At 40.6% G+C, this 18,410-nt stretch overlaps 1 protein-coding gene across 1 annotated transcript in view; it reads right to left on the bottom strand.

The window, feature by feature from the left end:
• Window positions 1-18,410, bottom strand: part of SORCS3 (sortilin related VPS10 domain containing receptor 3) — a 719,817-nt gene that overhangs the window by 23,857 nt on the left and 677,550 nt on the right. Inside the window, 2 exon segments of the mRNA XM_032225623.1 lie at window positions 2,777-2,900; window positions 12,499-12,632. Of these exon segments, the coding sequence (XP_032081514.1) occupies window positions 2,777-2,900; window positions 12,499-12,632 (258 nt within the window).

Consider the following 18,410-nt stretch of genomic DNA (forward strand, 5'->3'; position numbering starts at 1 on the left):
TGCAGAATAAATCAGATTAAGGTAGTGACAGACAAATCAGGGTACAGCATATCATGAGACATGAAGAAATCACTCCCAAATTAAATCCTTGCAGTAGAGCAAAGCTAATGTAAGCGGTAGACTTACATGTAAGTTTTATGTCTCATAAATGAACCATTTCTCTTAGAAAAAGTTTTTTGACTTTTAGTAAACATCTTGCCTTATTGGTTTGATTTATTCTTTACCTTTGCTGATAGTTCTGCTCTTCCTCATCATCTCCTATTTTTTCTCCAATACTTCACTGTCTTTCTTCATTTTTGAAGATGTTTTTATATGTTTATATGTTTTTGTGTTTTCATGTTAACCTAATTGGAACTTTAGAAGCAGAGATTCTGTGGCCTGATCTGACACTAATGACTCAGTTCAGAGAAGCAAAACCCCAGACTGGGACCTCCAAGTATTCCAAACTTTGAGTACCGGCATAAACACCAAATTGTATGTTTTAAGAGGACAACCAAACAAAGCTATTAAATAAATAGTTGTGGAATAAATCAGTTTAATTATATTTAAATAAGTAATTTTAATATTCATAAGATATAAATGAAGTTTAACTTTTTTCAAAGAGGTGCTCCAAATATACTTACATAGCCTATGAGATACCCCTTAAATTGCCCTATATTTATCAATTCTAAGTGCTGATGGGGTGACAATGCATATAGAAATGAATCGTGTCCCATGAAGAAAGGAAAATGTCAACTTCAAAATGTTTTTATCCAGAAAGATACACATGGATAGAAATATGTGCCAATACATAATGCAGTGCATATTATTTTTGGCTATCTTTTTGTCAACAATATCCAATTCACTAAAAGATAAATTGACACATTTATTCAGAATTAGAAATGTGAAAATAATCCTTACACCAAATTTTACACTTAGTCATCCAAATATTCTCTGTAAAGTGGTATATATCATTTCAGGTCCAATTGTTTACTTGATACCAGGAACATAAGGTAAAAAATGCCTTTGTGTGTTTGCATGTACGTGTGCATGCATGACTAGCCCATGGTCACCACGTTGGCTTCATGCCTAAGGTGGGAGTAGAATTTTTGGTCTTCTGTTTTCTAGCCTGGTGCTTTAACCATTGTGCCAAACTGGCCCTCCAAGCTTTCCCACTAACAACAATTCCCTAAAACCATTCTTCCTCAGCAAAGGAGTATTTGATTTCTATACCTCCTACATAGGATTCTTTATAATTTATTTGGGTTGCATCTCTGAGGTTTTTTTATTGTTCAGACGTGCCAGAAGATGCTGTGTTTTTGCTACTACTATTTTCTATAATAAGCCTTTCCGTCATTCTGCATCCTTCCTAACTTCTGAATCTAAAAAATAAATAAATATTAATCTATGGACAGTCTGCAGAATGTCTTACTTTGGAATTTAATAAAACTTGAATATTACAGACAGCTTAAAAAATGGACAATGAAATAAAGAACACTCATCTCTATTCATCAGTAACCTTGTGATTAAGGTTAATTACCAGAACACTGTGATTCACTCATGTAGACTTTACATCTTTCTTTTATTTTCAAAGAAACTTTTAAAAATGTAGCTGATGAAAAATGATCTTAAAATGCGGAGTGAGTATTATTTGTATCTGTATGTATATGTATAATATACTTTATATGTGTGCGTACATTTGTACAAGTGTGTGTGTGTGTGTGTGTGTGTGTGTGTGTGTGTGTGTGTGTCTTTCTGTCTGTATATGTGTTCACATATATGAATGTATGATGTGCACTCATACTAAACATGGTTCCAGCTCAGTTTTACATATTCCAGCCTTCAAAAGTGAATCTTTTATAAAACAGCACAGCATGAACATTTGATCCGGAGTTTCTAGTGGAATGAAAAAAATATGTGCAGTTAACTCCTTGATTTATCAAGTAATTTGGGGTTCTAAATATGGTGAATTTTCATAATTTTTTATTTCCAAAAGCCTTCAAAAGCATCAGTGTTCTTTTCTGATGATACATTGTGATTGCACCTCCATTCAAAAACACTCATGTGCTCCAAATAGTGTGACATATATGATAGATTCAGATATATATGTAGAGGGTAGTGTTATTGCCCAAATTAGGAGAATAGTATCTCATCATGATACAAACTCTACCATTTTCCTTCATATTTCTGATATCACAACATACTCTATAACTTGCAAACAATGGCTGCTTTGGTCATCTACCTTCCCTTGATCCATTCTGCAAATGCCTCTGATTTACAGAATGTGCTTCAGTTTACTAAGATACATCTAGAAGAAATAATTCACAACAGCAATTTTGAAGTTTAAGATTTTATTTTCAACAAAACCAGAAATAAAAGATTGCATGATTAAGACAAGCATATGTTTTGTGCACTGCTTCAAATATTCCTAGAACTATATAACTTAAAAGATGGATTGGTACTATATTCAGGAAGCCAAAAGCTAATTTTCAAGGTGATCCCTGCCTCCAATAAAGTAGGATAGATGCATGACTATGACTATGATCTTATTATGATACTATACTATCCAATCATCAAAATAATTCATTTTGAAATATTTCTGAAAGATGTAATGAGTCTTGAGTGCTATATTCTTCCTTCTTTCTCATATCTCTTTTTTTAAACAATTATTACCAAATATGTTTTAATTTTATCATGAAAGTACAGTTTAGACCTCTTTCTCAGATCTTACATTTCAAAACTTAGATTTGAGCAAAGTAGGCATGCAAACCTCTTCAATTGCCTTTTGTCAACTCACCATGCACAACAATGTTTCTGGTGTCCTGGATAAGGATGTTGCCAGCTGAAACCTGTACTGTGATAGTATTCATTCCTTCACTGGTAAAGATATAAGAGATCCTGCTATCCAAGGTGATGAATGGCTGTAAAAGTGACATGTGGTTAGCAACAATTCATTAATTGATTCATAGTCATTTCATTAGCTGTTGCTCAAAAAGTTCTGAATTGTGAGACAAAAATCAAGAGCACAAATGTGGATCTGAGTATATCATTAAATCTGTACTTTTGATGGGGAAGCAGTATGAATGAGACCAGTATTTAAGATAGCTAAAACCAGCTTAGGCAATCTTCTGCATCATGCTTTTATAATAGAACAAATCAGTGGTGATTGATAGCTGAATCCATTTCTACAGAAATTGGCATCTGTACAAAGCTAATCTGGCCAGGATACAATCTTTTAGAATGAACCAGCTAAAGAGATGTTCTATCTTTTTCTTTTCATTCCAAGTAAACCCATTGTCAAGACAATATGACATCTTCCCCTTGGAAAAAAAATACAGCAATTGTTCACCAGCAGTAATGATTGTACAATTGCAGAGTGATTACCAATTATTCTTCATAGCACAGTCTGAAAGATGCTGTGAACTGTGAGATTTCCATAGGAGTATTTGTACAACTGCAATGGTCACTCATTGCAATCTCTTTATATGTCCTTCCCAACTAATCTTGCTATATTGTAAGTTTCCCACTGCTCTTTGAAGAAGAATTCATATGCATTTGGGGAATACCCATGGAAGTTCATTGACAGGGGCAGGTCTTGCATGTTTTTCCCAAAAGGTGCTCATTATCAACACTTCTCCTTGAGTGAGTGAGTGAGTGAGTGAGTGAGTGAGTAAGTGAGTGAGAGTGAGTGAGTGAGAGAGAGAGAGACAGAGACAGAGACAGAGAGAGAGAGAGACAGAGAGAGAGAGAGAGAGAGAGAGAGAGAGAGTATATATATAGACTAGTATAGATCTATTTCAAGCTATTTAGCTCTCATCAGCTAGCCATACCCTTACTGGGATTGGAACCTGTGCTGTATTGCATCTTAGGCAGATGTGTTAACCATTAAGCCACAGAGTTCCTCTCCTTATCAGCTGAGCCAGGGAGAAAGGTATATATTTAAAGTCACAACAATCCCTTTATTTATTTATCAGCACAAATACAACACAAATGTAACAAAAGCAACAGTAAAAATATTGGGTTTCTGTCTGGATGGTCTCTTATGACGAGCCGATGGACAGAGAATGGAAGCAGTGAACTTCCTCCCATATTTGGGCATATCAGGGGTTGTGACTTTAAATAAATATATATATATATATATATATATATATATATATATATATATATATATATATATATATATATATATATATATATATATATATATATAATATATATATATATATATACACACACACACACACACACACACACATACATACATACATACACATACATACATACGTACATACGATAAATAAATCCCATGCTATCTATCTATCTATCTATCTATCTATCTATCTATCTATCTATCTATATCATCTATATCTATATCTATATCTATATCTATATCTATATCTATATCTATATCTATATCTATATCTATATCTATATCTATATCTATATCTATATCTATATCTATATCTATATCTATATCATCACCTATATCTATCTATCATCTCTCTCTCTATCTCTCTATCTCCATCTCCATCTCCATCTCCATATCCATATCTATCTATCTATCTATCTATCTATCTATCTATCTATCTATCTATCTATCTATCTATCTATCTGATTTATTTATCAGCACAAATGCAACACAAATGTAACAAGACAACATAAAAAATGGCTTTCTGCCTGGATGGCTCCTAGGGTGATCCGATAGACAGAAAAAGGAAGCACTATGTTCCCTCCCATATTTGGGCATACCAGGGGTTGTGAGACAATACATACCTATTTCCCTGGCTTAGCTGATAAAAGAGGAGAGCCTGCGGCTTAGTGGCTAACACAACTGCCTAATATGTAATACAGCCCAAGCTTAATTCCCAGTAAGGGTATGGCTAGCTGATGAGAGCTAAATAGCTTGAAATAGATCTATACTAGTCTCCCTTTATTTATTTATCAACACAAATGCAACATATATATGAATACTTTATAGAACTGTGACAGAGGTGTCTGTGAAGGAAAGGAGCTCAGGAACCTGAGTTGAAGTTAATCCCATGCAGTTGAACTATTTATTTATTTTATTTATTTATTTATTAGACTTCTATACTGCTTAATAGGGCTTTCAGCCCTCTCTAAGCAGTTTACAAATTTTTTAGCAAATTGAGTCAGCAACTTGCCCCCACAGTCTGGGTCCTCATTTCACCCACCTCGGAAGGATGGAAGGCTGAATTGACCTTGAGCCGGTGAGATTTGAACCGCTGAACTGCAGATCACAGTCAGCTGAAGTGGCCTGCAGTACTGCACCCTAACCACTGTGCCACCTCGGCTCTTACCCTTTTAGGTGTACCACATGTAACATGGGAATGGGGCTTGATAGCTGCCATTTCAATTTTTTCTCTCTCTCTCTTGTAAGATGCTCTTGCCTGTGATTATTTAGAAATTATTTCCTCGGTAAACTTCTGTCATAATTCTTTGCTTATATCAGAGGTGGGTTCCTACCAGTTCGCACCAGTTCGGTAGAACCAGTTTGTCAAATCTACCGAACCGGTTAGAAGAGGTTCCACCAGAAAGCAGGCCACACCTACAGAAGAGGTTCCAAAAAATTTTGAAACCCACCACACACACACACACACACACACACACACACACACACACACACAGACTCACAGAGAGAGAGAAAGAGAAAGAGAGGAAGAAAGAAAAAAAGAAAAAGAAAGAAAAAGTGAGAGATGAAAGAAAAAAAGGAAAAAGGGACAGAGAGACTAAAGGAAGGAAAGAGAGAGAGAGAGAGAAAGAAAACACATGGCCAGCAAGCCACTCCCACCAGATCGCATGGCCGGCAAGCCACTCCCACAAAGGAGGCCACATCCACAGAGTAGGTTCGAAATTTTTTTGAAACCCATCACTGGCTTATATCCTCTGAATTCCTGAGATAGAAATTGCCTGGCTCTATGTTTGTGTGCTGTAATATTATTTGTGATGCTACCAAAAAATCCAGTTTTCTTTTGAAAAATCTACCTTCTTGATAGTTGTTCCATTATCATGGCTGATTTCACCTTCATCATAGAAATTTAACATTCTGGTAGTTCATTCAATTTAATTCCAACACTGAGGCCTGGAAACTAGCTCTAAATTAAATCAAGGAGTTTAAGGTTCATTTGTTCAAAGCCTATTAGATATCCAGATTCATTTATTAAACTGAGGTGATGCTATCCCAAGCAAATTAGCCTTTTGGTATATTGCTAAAATAGTGGACTAGCACTTCACTACAATAACCCTATTTAAATAAATGAATGAGTAAATAAAATCATTGTCTGAAATTGTATTGTATAATTGCACAGCTACTTTTCATATAGGATGGTTCAATTAAGCTAAACAGAGACTAAAATCTTGTTTGCACCCGTCGCTTCATGGCTTTAGTTGAATCAGAAACTGATTGAACTACACTAATACAAAAAAGGTTGCATAATACAGTTAGAAAGTGGCAAGATGAGAAAGAATTGGTCCAGGTTTTTTTTCCTGACTGCTTTTACTACTATTCAGTCTGGAGTTTGCTATGTATCATGGGGGGTGGGGGGGGGGAGATCCTTTGTGCTGTATGATGGATTATTCTTAGTTTACCATTGGTTAGCCAGATAGCAAGAAGAGAAGAATACAGCTTTTTAGATATGGTAAGTTGTAATGGAGAGCTAGATTGGTGTGGTTGTTAAAGCAAGAGACTAGAAACCAGGAGATCATGAGTTCTAATCCTGCCTTGGACACAAAGCCAGCCGGGTCACCTTTGGCCAGTCAGTGTCTTTTAGCTCTAGGAAGGAGGCAAGGACAAATCAGTTCCGAAAAACCATGCTGAGAAAACAGCAGGAAGCAAAAAATGTTCAAGAAGCTTCTAAGAATCAAACTGATTAAGTGGAAGAGAAATAGAGAGAGAAACAAAAAATACTGAGCACAACTATTTCTGATATGTAATAGCCCTTTCTCAAAGGCAGGTAAAAAAAAAAAAACCTTCAGATTTTACCCTGCTAGTTGTTGCCGGCTATAGGAAGTGATGCTCATATCCATTTCAAGGCCCTTGAGTCACTAGGTCCAAAGGCATTTCCGTGGTTATGTGGCTAATATGATGTCGCACAGCATTGTTACCTACCTACCAGTGGGACCTATTTATCTACTTGCATATGCATAGTTTGGAACTTTGGGGTTGGCAGGCCCTGGGGCAAGGACAGGAGGTCACCCTGTCATATGGCTGTCAGGTTCTTGAACCTGGGTTGTTGACTTTCCAGCCAACAAGCCCTGTGTTGTAACTGCTGAGCTACTGCATCTCAAAGGAAGAACTTGATGAAATGCATCCCATATTCTTTGAAAACAGAAAAGTGCCTGAGATTACTTGTCTGCAAACTTAACATTTGTATGTAAAGCAAAAATATAATATTTTGCCAGTCTGAATGGCAAAACAAACTCAGTAGATGGGCACTACTTCCAATGACTTACATTTTTTATCAGCATGATTTTTTTATGATACAATGAAACTACAAAGTTTAAAATTCACGAAGATATTTGTACTTGGTTAATTGCAGTGCTGGTTTGCAATCTGTCTGCAGACAAAGATTTCCAGCCCTGCAATCAGAATTTCCAATGTGCTCATATAATGTGCAGAAACTATTTTGCCTTTTGCTTTAACCAAGGATATTTACATAAAGTGGGTTCTTTCCTTTTACTAATAGCATTTTTCTGCATATTATTGGAGTTCATATAAAGAACTTTGAGATCTTTCTCCAAATCTCATGAGCTCCTGGCACTCGAGACAATAGTCCCTAAAGTAATTTGCTTGTAGAGAGTGTATAAATAGAAGTCAGAGAGTGATAACAACTAGTGGACCCCTGAAGAGTCAACAAAACACAAAAGCCCAGGGAGAACAGCAGTTCTTCTGCAGCTGTTTTAAATCCATGTTGTGAATAAATTGATTTTATCAGTGGGAAATTATGAAACAGGCTGGCTATATGGCAGTCCTATTTAGTTTTTAGTTCTATCATCCTATGATTATCATCATTTTGCAAAACCAAATATTCTTCCAGTTTTACAATGTTCCCTATTTTGGTGCTATTTTAGATTCACAATTTGATGTTTATTGGTGATGCATAGGTAAAATTTAAACTGCAGATACAAACTTTGTTTCCCAGATACTGAAACAATAATACTAAAGAAATATCCATTTGGAACTAAAAAAAATATAGTTTGACCTTCTGTTTCCTTTTGCCTGATAAACTTATACACCAATTGTCCATACAAATTTATGTTTAAAATAATCTGAAAACTCTCCTATGCCCATTGAAGAAAGTACAGGGCTGGGTTTAGGCTAAGACCCAGATGGCCCTGGCTTAAGGGTACCAAATTTTAGGGACCACCAAAACTGAAAAGACTCTGAAAACCTTATAAAAAGCAAGTAATAGCATATTCTGAGCCAGCATTGCCACTTGAAGTTTAAATGTACTTGTACAAAATTGTTGCTATCTTACATAACTGGGTGCTGATGTAATTAAAATTACTTAATGTGTAAATAGGTGACAATGTCTGAGAAAATAACAGTCATTAAATGTCTATGGGAAAGAAAGCCTATTTGGGACAACCAGAATGCCTATCTATAATGACAATGTCTAGCTGCATGCCATGAATTTGTGGAAATGGACATTTAATGAAGGATGGAATATGTGAAACCCTTCCTAAGATCAAAAAAGGAGAATGTGTATTCAACAAGATTTGTTTCTGTAACCTGAAGACAATGATGGTTTCAAATCAAAGTTAACAAGGTACCAGATAGAGTTTTCACCATATAGCATGGTTTCCAAACTAAGTTGGATGAGGCAAAAACACTCCGACAGAAAAAGTCCCTGGAGATTTGATAAAAATAATAAAATGAGACTGGCCAAATTTTGGTCCTATCTTGTTTCTTCTGGAAGTCCAACCTAGCATTTGAACTGAACAATTATGCATGAGTGATGTAAATGTATAAATAACTGGCCATTATTAATTCAGAAAATGAAAACAGGTGTAAACAGAAAATAACAAATCCATTTGTTTCTACATTTCTTTCTGAAGCCCCAATAAAACAAACCAAAGAATTACAAATAGTTTTTCAGCCTTCAGGTGGTTGAATTTTTAAAGGATATTTTAGAATATGATTCTGGCAGAGTGGCTCTTTTAAATTTTGCAATGGCTATAACTTTTTAAACAATTGGTCTCCTATAGGAAAACCAGGCAATTGGCATTCTTCCAAGTTTTATAGTATAATTTTAAAAGAGGCTTTACTTAATTATACAACATACATTTTGCTATTCATAGATCTAATACCTAACATCTCCTGGTATAGCTGGGAAATATTTCTCTCGTTTCCTAGGAATTGTTGCCAGTTACTGCAGATAATATTGACCAAGAAAAAATTGTGAATTGGCTTGCTGTGAAGAAGATTCAAAAGTATTTATCACTATGCATTACTGCCATGATTCTTTAAATTTTCCAGTTTTAGCTCGCCAAGGAAATCCTTGCCTTCTTTTCCATCAATTCCCTGAACATGTACTATAGACTCTTTCATATTTTAGTAGATTTCAGGAAGTATTCTTTGACTCAAGCGTATTTTCAGGCAAGGGTCTGAATTTAAAATATATATCTCATTGGATGGGAAGATCAGTGGGTGGCAAATAATATTTTATAGGAGGTTGTGTCTAGTGTACATTTCAGAACTTATTAGGGTTCCAAAGAGCTTCAGGCCACAGCTTGAAGCAACTGTATATTCATGTGCTTATAACAAGCCCAAAAAAACTTGGATTTGTTGAACAATCTTGCTGAAGTATACATTTATCATCTACAAAGAGTATCAGACTCAACTTTGCAACTTTGCAACTTTAATAAGATTTGTATACCGCCCACTCCCTAGGGACTCTGGGCGGCTCACAACAAAAGTAAAACATAAAAATATTAAAAATACAGTTATTTAAAATAAGACATCATCCATTCAATCAAGTGGGGCTGGATTTTAATCAACAGCCCCAGGCCTGCCAGAACAGCCAGGTCTTGGTCGCTTTACGGAAGGCCGAGAGAGTGGTAAGTGTCCGGATCTATGTGGGTAGCTTGTTCCATAAGGCCGGTGCAGCTACAGAGAAGGCCCTCCCTTGGGAGCCGCCAGCCGGCATTGTCCAGTCGACGGCACCCAGAGGAGGCCCAACCTGTGCGATCTTATTGGTCGTTGGAAGATAAATGGCAGGAGGCGGTCTCTCAGGTAGCCAGGTCCAGTACCATGTAGGGCTTTAAAAGTAACGACTAGCACCTTGAAGCGGGTCTGGAGACCAGTGGGGAGCCAGTGCAGCTCGCGGAGGATAGGTGTAACATGGTTGTATCTAGGTACACCCATTATCGCTCACACGGCTGCATTCTGGATCAACTGCAGTCTTCGAAAACTCTTCAGGGGCAGCCCCATGTAGAGTGTGTTACAGTAATCCAGTCTTGAGGTGACAAAGGCGTGAGTGACTATTCGAAGTGACTCCCGGTCAAGATAGGGCCGCAACTGGTGCACCAGGCGAACCTGGGCAAAGGCCCCCCTGGTCACAGCCAACAAATGGTGTTCTAACATCAGTTGTGGATCCAGGAGGACACCCAAATTGCGGGTCCTCTCCAAGGGGTGTATAACTTCACCCCCCAGGCTAAGAGGTGGAATGTCTGGACCATCTTTGGGAGGCAACATCAATAGCCACTCGGTCTTGTCTGGATTGAGTGCAAGCTTGTTCGCTGCCATCCAGACCCTGACAGCCTCCAGGCACTGGGACATCACTTCAACTGCTTCGCTGAGTTGGCACGGGACGGACAGATACAATTGTGTATCGTCCACATATTGATGATATTTAATCCCGTGCTGGCGTATGATCTCACCCAGCGGCTTCATGTAGATGTTAAATAGGAGGGGGGACAGGACTGAACCATGCGGCACCCCATATTTGAGGGGCCTAGGGGTCGATCTCTGTCCCCCAACCAACACCGACTGCGACCTGTCCGAGAGGTAGGAGGAGAACCACTTTAAGACGGTGCCTCCCACTCCCACCTCTCGTAACCGTCGCAGAAGGATACCATGGTCGATGGTATTGAAGGCCGCTGAGAGGTCAAGGAGCACTAGGATAGAGGAATGTCCTCTATCCCTGGCCCGCCAGAGATCATCAATCAGCACGACCAAAGCAGTTTCGGTGCCGTAACCAGGCCTGAAACCCGACTGAAAGGGATCCAGATAATCTGTTTCATCCAAGGTCCGTCAGAGTTGAAAGGCCACCACCTTCTCGACAACCTTCCCCACGAAGCGGAGGTTGGAGACTGGATGATAGTTGTTCAAAATGGCTGGATTCAGGGAAGGTTTCTTAAGGAGGTGTCTCACTACCGCATTCTTTAGAGGATGCGGGAAGGATCCTTCCAGAAGAGAGGTGTTAACAATCCTCTGGAGCCAGCCACGTGTCACCTCCCTGTTGGTCAAGACCAGCCAGGAGGGACACGGGTCCAGTAAACAGGTGGAGGCACTCACCGCTCCCATGGCCTTGTCCACTTCCTTAGGAGTGACAAGTTGAAACTCGCTCCATAAAGTCTGATCAGGACCTTCCCCCGGCACCTTGGCTGGTATCGTCCAAGTGGAGTCCAGGTCTGTCCGGATCCGAGCGATTTTATCCGACAGAAACTGAACAAATTCCTCAGCTCTACCCTGTAAGAGTTCGTCCGCATCCCTCCCTTTCAAGAGGGAGCGGGCTATCCTAAACAGGGCGGCTGGGTGAGATTCTGCGGATGCAATAAGAGTGGAAAAATGTGCATATTTTGCCGCCCGTATCGCCACTAGATAAGTCCTAATAAAGGCTCTTAATTAATTAATTAATTAATTAATCAACAATCATTAAAACCATTTTTTTAAATTTAGCTTCAGAAATACACTAGCTGATAATTGTATATGTAACTAGTAACTGTCATTGAACATTCATGTAGACTTCTGACATATGTCCAAAGACAGGAACACACAGCATGGGCAAACAAGTGCAGAGTTGTTCAGAGTTGTTTAGCTTGAATTCACAGACCAAAAGTGATTTTATTCACAATGGCTTTAAAATATGAGTCAGATTCTAAAATTCTATGCACAAGCTAACCTTCTTGTCAGAAACACTGTTTAGTTGATCACCAGCCATCTTAAATGCTGAGCAGAAACCTAGAATTATCCATTATATTCAATGGGGTATAATTTTGAATTCTGGTAAGTAATAATCGCTTCTAAACATAATGTTCCAATAACAGACAACTGCACATTGCAAAGACTCCTGCAAACAGCCACACAAGATAGGATAAAAAGGGAGAGGGGGGAGAAAAGAAAGAAAATAAAGTTTGGAAAATGAAGATGTTTTGACAGTAATATAAAATTATGCTGCTTTATTGCAGTTCCAGGTGGCGTACTCTTTTCAGAATGAAGATGAATCAATAGTTAATCCTGTCAGAGAAAATAAATATATTTCTAAAAATGGAACAAACCTTGCTATTGTTGCCAAACCACCAGAAGTAAGTGAGGGTGCCTGACTGATTTGGCCAAACTACAGCTGTGAGATTGACTTCCTTATTTCTGACGGCCACAAAAGGCACATTCAAGTGGACACGTTCCACTGGACCTGTAGAAGGATAATAATACACCGTCACATTCCTGCTTTTATTCATATCTTCAGGGGGGTTAAATGAAAAATAAAACTAAGGAAAAGAAACAGGTAATAGCCCCTTTTTCTTCTTGGCACTTCTATCTGCTTAAATAACTATAAAACAATATAATGATTTAAAAATAACAAAGATGTAACGTCTGAAGAAAAGCAAGGACTGACGTCTGAAGAAAAGCAAGGAGGACAGCTATTGCAATGAATGCTATTGCATTGCGATTATACCAAACTGTGATCAATGTAAACAGCTATAAAATAGTCTGGAGTTTGAAATACGCACTAGCAATAACAACTACCTCTAATGCATATTCCCACCCTCACCCCCAAAGGTTTTTGGATAATGGCTGCAATACAAATTAACCCTGGAATTAACCCTGGAAAAACAGGTGAAGTCCCAGACAGGGCAGCATTGTGTTTCGATCTTCAAAAAGATAGGAGAAAGAAAGACGATACAGAAAATTACAGATGGATCATCCTGATATAGAACACTTCATAAACAGAGTTTTTAAGGACTTTTTAAAAAAATCATATAGGTGGTAAAGTGGTAAAGTCAGCATGGATTTTTCTGGAATATATCCTACCAGATACGGAGGAGAAGGGAGAAGGCACCAAGGAGGAGAAAGGAGAAGGCATAAAGGAGGAGGGGGGAGATCAATAAGGCACACATGGATATATAGTATGAAAGTAAGAAATAATTCATGGAAAAGCTATTATATTTTGCCAGTGTAATAAATAAATATGCACACATTGATCTGCCAATTTCCTTCCACAAATTACTGGAACATTTTAAATGCCATATTTCATCATTTCAACAAAACTGAAATGAAAATATCCCGTGATATTTTTCTTAACAAAATAGGTAATAATGAGTTGGATTGTATGGTTTCTCAATTAGGTAACTACACAATTAGGTCATTTGCAGATACCAAAACTAAATGGGCAGAATTATTAATAACTCAGAAAACAGAACTATACTTCAAAACAATGGTAATAAGCAAGAGAAATATGATGAAAGTAATAGTGAACTTTATTTAACATGGTAAGTGATATGGTCATTCAAAAGATAAAAATCAATGCACAGATATATGCAGGTTGAGGAATATCTGTGAGGTAATGGTAAATGTATTTATATTGATATATGTATCCAGGTGATGTATGTATATTTCTATAGCTATATTGTATATATGGAAACTTTAATCCCAGTAATGAATCATAATTTTTATGATCTGAATGTGGGGGACACCTATGGAGCAAGTTTGGGCTGGGGATTGGGGGCACTATGTCAGAGTGTCAGCATCACTCCATTACATAATTAGGAAAGAAAGACTAAGAGACTCCATGGGAAGGAAATCCAAAGTACTTTTACTAATTATAAATGGTAAGCAAGCAGTTGCGAAGCAAAGTCTACTTAATTAGGCGCGAAAGCAATTGATATATAGTATAGCCCATTCCCCACCCCTTAGGATCATAGCTCCAGGCCAATCATAAGTCCTTCAAGTGTCAGGTGTGAGATAACTTCAAAAGGCATCACGAAGATGGAATGTCGAGCCCGTTATTCTACGCGGGAAGGCCTCACGCATGCGCCATCCGAGCATCTCGAACATCCTAGAAGACTCCTCCAGCACATTAATTAACCCCTCCCAAATACCAGCCCTCCCTCCCCATTTCATGGCAGCTGAAGCAACAGCAAGGCAGAAGCTGACATCCGGCCGTCCCCCGGAAAAAGGCAGTCAGGCCTGAAAAAAACAAAAACAAATGAAATAGACAAACAACAAAACACAAAAAGAAGAAGGAGGGGGGAAAAGAAAGTCAAGGCTTGTTGGGATAAGCAGCATAAAATTCTTGAAGTAGGCGGGGAGCACGAACATGGGATTTATCAACCCATTCTGTGTGTGAGGGAGGGAAGTGCTTCCAAGCCACCAGGTATTGGATGCGATTACGGTGCTTGCGAGAATCAAGAATGGCACGAACTTCAAAGTGACGTTCCCCATCAATAAGCAATGGAGCAGGTGGAGGTTCATCTGGGGGACGTAAGTGGGAAACCCGAACAGGTTTGATGAGGTTAATGTGGAACACCGGGTGGATTCGGTTGAGGTGTTTTGGTAATTGTAAACGAACAGAAACAGGATTGATGACCTTTACAATAGGGAAAGGGCCAACATATTTGGGTCCCAACTTCTTTGACTTCTGTGTAGTGTGCAGGAATTTCGTGGACAAATATACCAAATCCCCAGGCCAGTATTCATATGGCTGAGAGCGTTTTTTATCCGCTTGTTTCTTATGGGCTTTATGTGCAGCGTCCAAAGTGGAGAGGGTCAACAGCCAAATCCTACTGAGACGCTCACTCCAGTCCGCAATTGAAGGGACTTGTGGTTGGACACTAGGCAATTCGGGAATGGGAACAAAATCTTGACCGTAAACGACCCGAAAAGGGGTGAAACCTGTGCTGGAGTGAACCGAGTTGTTGTAGGCTACCTCAGCATGTGGTAACAAGTCCACCCAATCGTCTTGTTGATAATTGATGAAACAACGCAAATATTGCTCAAGCACGGAATTAGTACGTTCACAGCTGCCATTAGTCTGAGGATGGTAGGCGGAGCTAAGGCCCTGGGCGGAGCCAATGCGTTTGAGAAATTCCTTCCAAAAATTAGATGTAAATTGGACCCCACGATCGGAGATAATACGGTCGGGCACTCCATGCAAACGGTAGATGTGGGAAATGAACAGTTTAGCTAATGCCTTGGCGGAAGGAATTTTGTGACAAGGCACGAAATGAACTTGCTTGGAAAACAAATCAGTGACCACCCATATAACGGTATGCCCCTGGCTTTCGGGAAGCTCAACAATAAAGTCCATAGAAATCTCCTTCCAAGGGGCCACCGGGCGAGCGACAGACTGGAGCAGTCCTTGCGGTTTCCCTGGCGGTTTTTTGGCAGCAGCGCAAACTGGGCAACTGGCCACATAAAGTTCAATGTCCTTTTTTAAAGAGGGCCACCAGAATTGTCTCTTCACGAGGTGCAAAGTTTTTACGAATCCAAAATGACCCGCCAATCTGGAGTCATGAGCTCGACGAAGGACCACGAGCCGTAGGGACGTGGGGATGTATAATTTAGCACCAATCCACGGTAGATCGTCCCTCATGGTGCACTCGTCCCGATGGTTCAGGAACCAGTCGTCGTGAGGGAGAGCTTTTTTAAGGTCAGAAAGTAGATCTTGAGGCACCCCCCTCTGTGCTTGGGCCTGTTGACGCGTGAGTACCGGAGCTGCCAGGAGCGGTTGGACGATACTCAGTTTAGAGCAATTATATTGAGGTAATCTGGACAAAGCATCCGCCATGAAGTTCTTTCCTCCCGGGATATACTTCAGAGTGAAATTGAAACGGTTGAAATATTGGGCCCATCGCATTTGTTTGGGGGAGAGACGACGAGGCGTCCGCAACGCTTCCAAGTTCTTGTGGTCAGTCCACACCTCAAATGGGTGTTTAGCGCCCTCTAGGAAATGGCGCCACATAGCCAGGGCCCACCGGACCGCGAAAGCCTCCTTTTCCCAAACCGCCCAACGCCTCTCCGTGTCAGTGAGCTTTCGGGAGGTGTAAGCGCAAGGCTGCAGGTTACCTTGGTCGTTGGCTTGCAGCAGAACGGCCCCTACGGCGACATCACTGGCATCAGCCTGGACGACGAAAGGCCGGTCGAGGTCAGGATGCTTAAGGACTGGTTCAGCGGCAAAGAGGCATTTAAGTTTCTCGAATGCCGCCTGGCATTCCATGTTCCAGTCCAAAGGCTTAGTAGGTTTAGGTTTCGGGTCGCCTTTCGTCTTGAGCAAATTAGTAATAGGAAGAGCAATCTTAGCAAAAGAGGGAATGAACTGACGGTAGAAATTAGCGAACCCCAAAAATTTTTGCAATTGCTTACGAGTTTTGGGCGCGTCCCATTCAGTGACCGCCCTCACCTTCTCAGGGTCCATTTCAATGCCATCAGGTGAGATGCGATAGCCAAGATAGTCAATTTTAGTTTGGTGAAACTCACACTTAGACAATTTGGCATAGAGGTCAGCGGCACGGAGTTTTTTCAAAACAGTGCGCACCAGAGCGACGTGGTGGTCATAGGTGCGGGTATAGATAAGGATATCGTCCAAATATACGATAACTCCTTTGTACAGATGATCGTGCAAGATGTCATTAATAAGTTGCATGAAAACAGCAGGAGCCCCCTGTAGGCCAAAAGGCATGACCCGGAACTGAAAGCAACCAAGAGGGCAGTTGAAAGCAGTCTTCCATTCGTCTCCTTCCTTGATGCGTACTCTATAGTAAGCTTCCCGGAGGTCCAATTTAGTAAAGATGCGGCCCTTCCCCAGCTGTGCCAACAAATCTTTCATCAGCGGGAGCGGGTAGAGGTTCTGAGTTGAGATAGCGTTAAGGTTTTTAAAATTGCAGCACAGACGAAGAGAACCATCTTTTTTTTCACGAAAAAGTACAGGGGCGGCAACTTTGGGTCGAGCCGGCTCAATGAAACCACGTTTCAAATTTTTGTCAATAAAAGAACGCATTTCCTCCATTTCCCTGGGTGACATGGAGTAAATCTGGGGTTTGGGGAGCTTAACCCCGGGTAAAATGTCTATGGAGCAATCAGTAGGCCTGTGGGGGGGCAGATTGTCCGAAGATGTTTCGCTGAAGACTTCCTTAAGATCCCAATACTCTTTCGGAATTTTCTCCTCTCCTGCAATTCTCTCCTGCCCTCTAGCGGCCACTTCAGGAATGTCAGTGATAGGTTGGCCCGGAGAGCCCTCCTCCACTGGAGGCACCTTGGAGCGCACGCGTAAGCGGCCCGTCCGCCAATTTATGTGAGGGTTCCACTTCCGGAGCCACGGGATGCCCAAAATGAGAGGCCTGTCCATGCCAGGTGCGACCACAAAGGAAATTAGTTCAGTATGGGTACCCATCTTCATTTCCAAAGGCTCCGTAAAAAAATGGGCGCCCCCCCCCCCCGCAATAGATCCATCTATTTGGCAAAACACAATTGGGGTTTTCAAAGTGCGCAATTTGAGGCCCAATTTTTCCACCATGGCTGGGTTGATCATGGATCGGGAACAGCCTGAATCGAGTAAGGCCAGAAGGGTGGCAGGTTGCCCCTCAGGAGGAACTTTTAACTCAATAGGGATTAGCAGGGGCCCCTTGTTTGAACTCACCCAGTGAGGCGATGTGTCGTCATCGGAGTCCTCAGAAGAAGAGGAGTTGGCGTCCGCGTCCCCCTCTAATGGCTGGGCGAAAGGAGTGGGGTTGGAATCCACAGCGAAAGCTGTTTCCTTCTTCTTCTTCTCTGCGACTCTGCCAGACTTTTCCTCACGTTTGGGAGGGAGTTGAGCAGAGAGGGGCAATTTAGCACGACATTCGGGGGCGGTGTGCCCTAATTTTCCACAACGAAAGCATGTTAAAGGTCTGGAGAGGCCTGAAGGGGGCCCCCTCCCTTCACCTCGTCGTTTGAAGAGCGATTGAGTGGCTGGAGGGGGGAGGGACTTGGCAGCCCTCTCTTTCCGCTTTCTCCGTTCCTCTTTAGCATAACGGAGCCGGGTTAAGTCGAGTTCAGCGTCCGCTGCGTGCTCAAACCATGTGATCAAACGTCTAGGCAGGTTACGATTGACACATTGCTGATAAATGTCTTCATCTAACCCTGAAGCAAATTTGTCCAGTAGGGCGTCCTCCCCCCAGCCTCTCATGTATTGTGAAAGACACTGAAATTCCTG

The sequence above is a fragment of the Thamnophis elegans genome, chromosome 10 (genome assembly GCF_009769535.1).
Source record: "Thamnophis elegans isolate rThaEle1 chromosome 10, rThaEle1.pri, whole genome shotgun sequence".
NCBI lineage: Eukaryota > Metazoa > Chordata > Lepidosauria > Squamata > Colubridae > Thamnophis > Thamnophis elegans.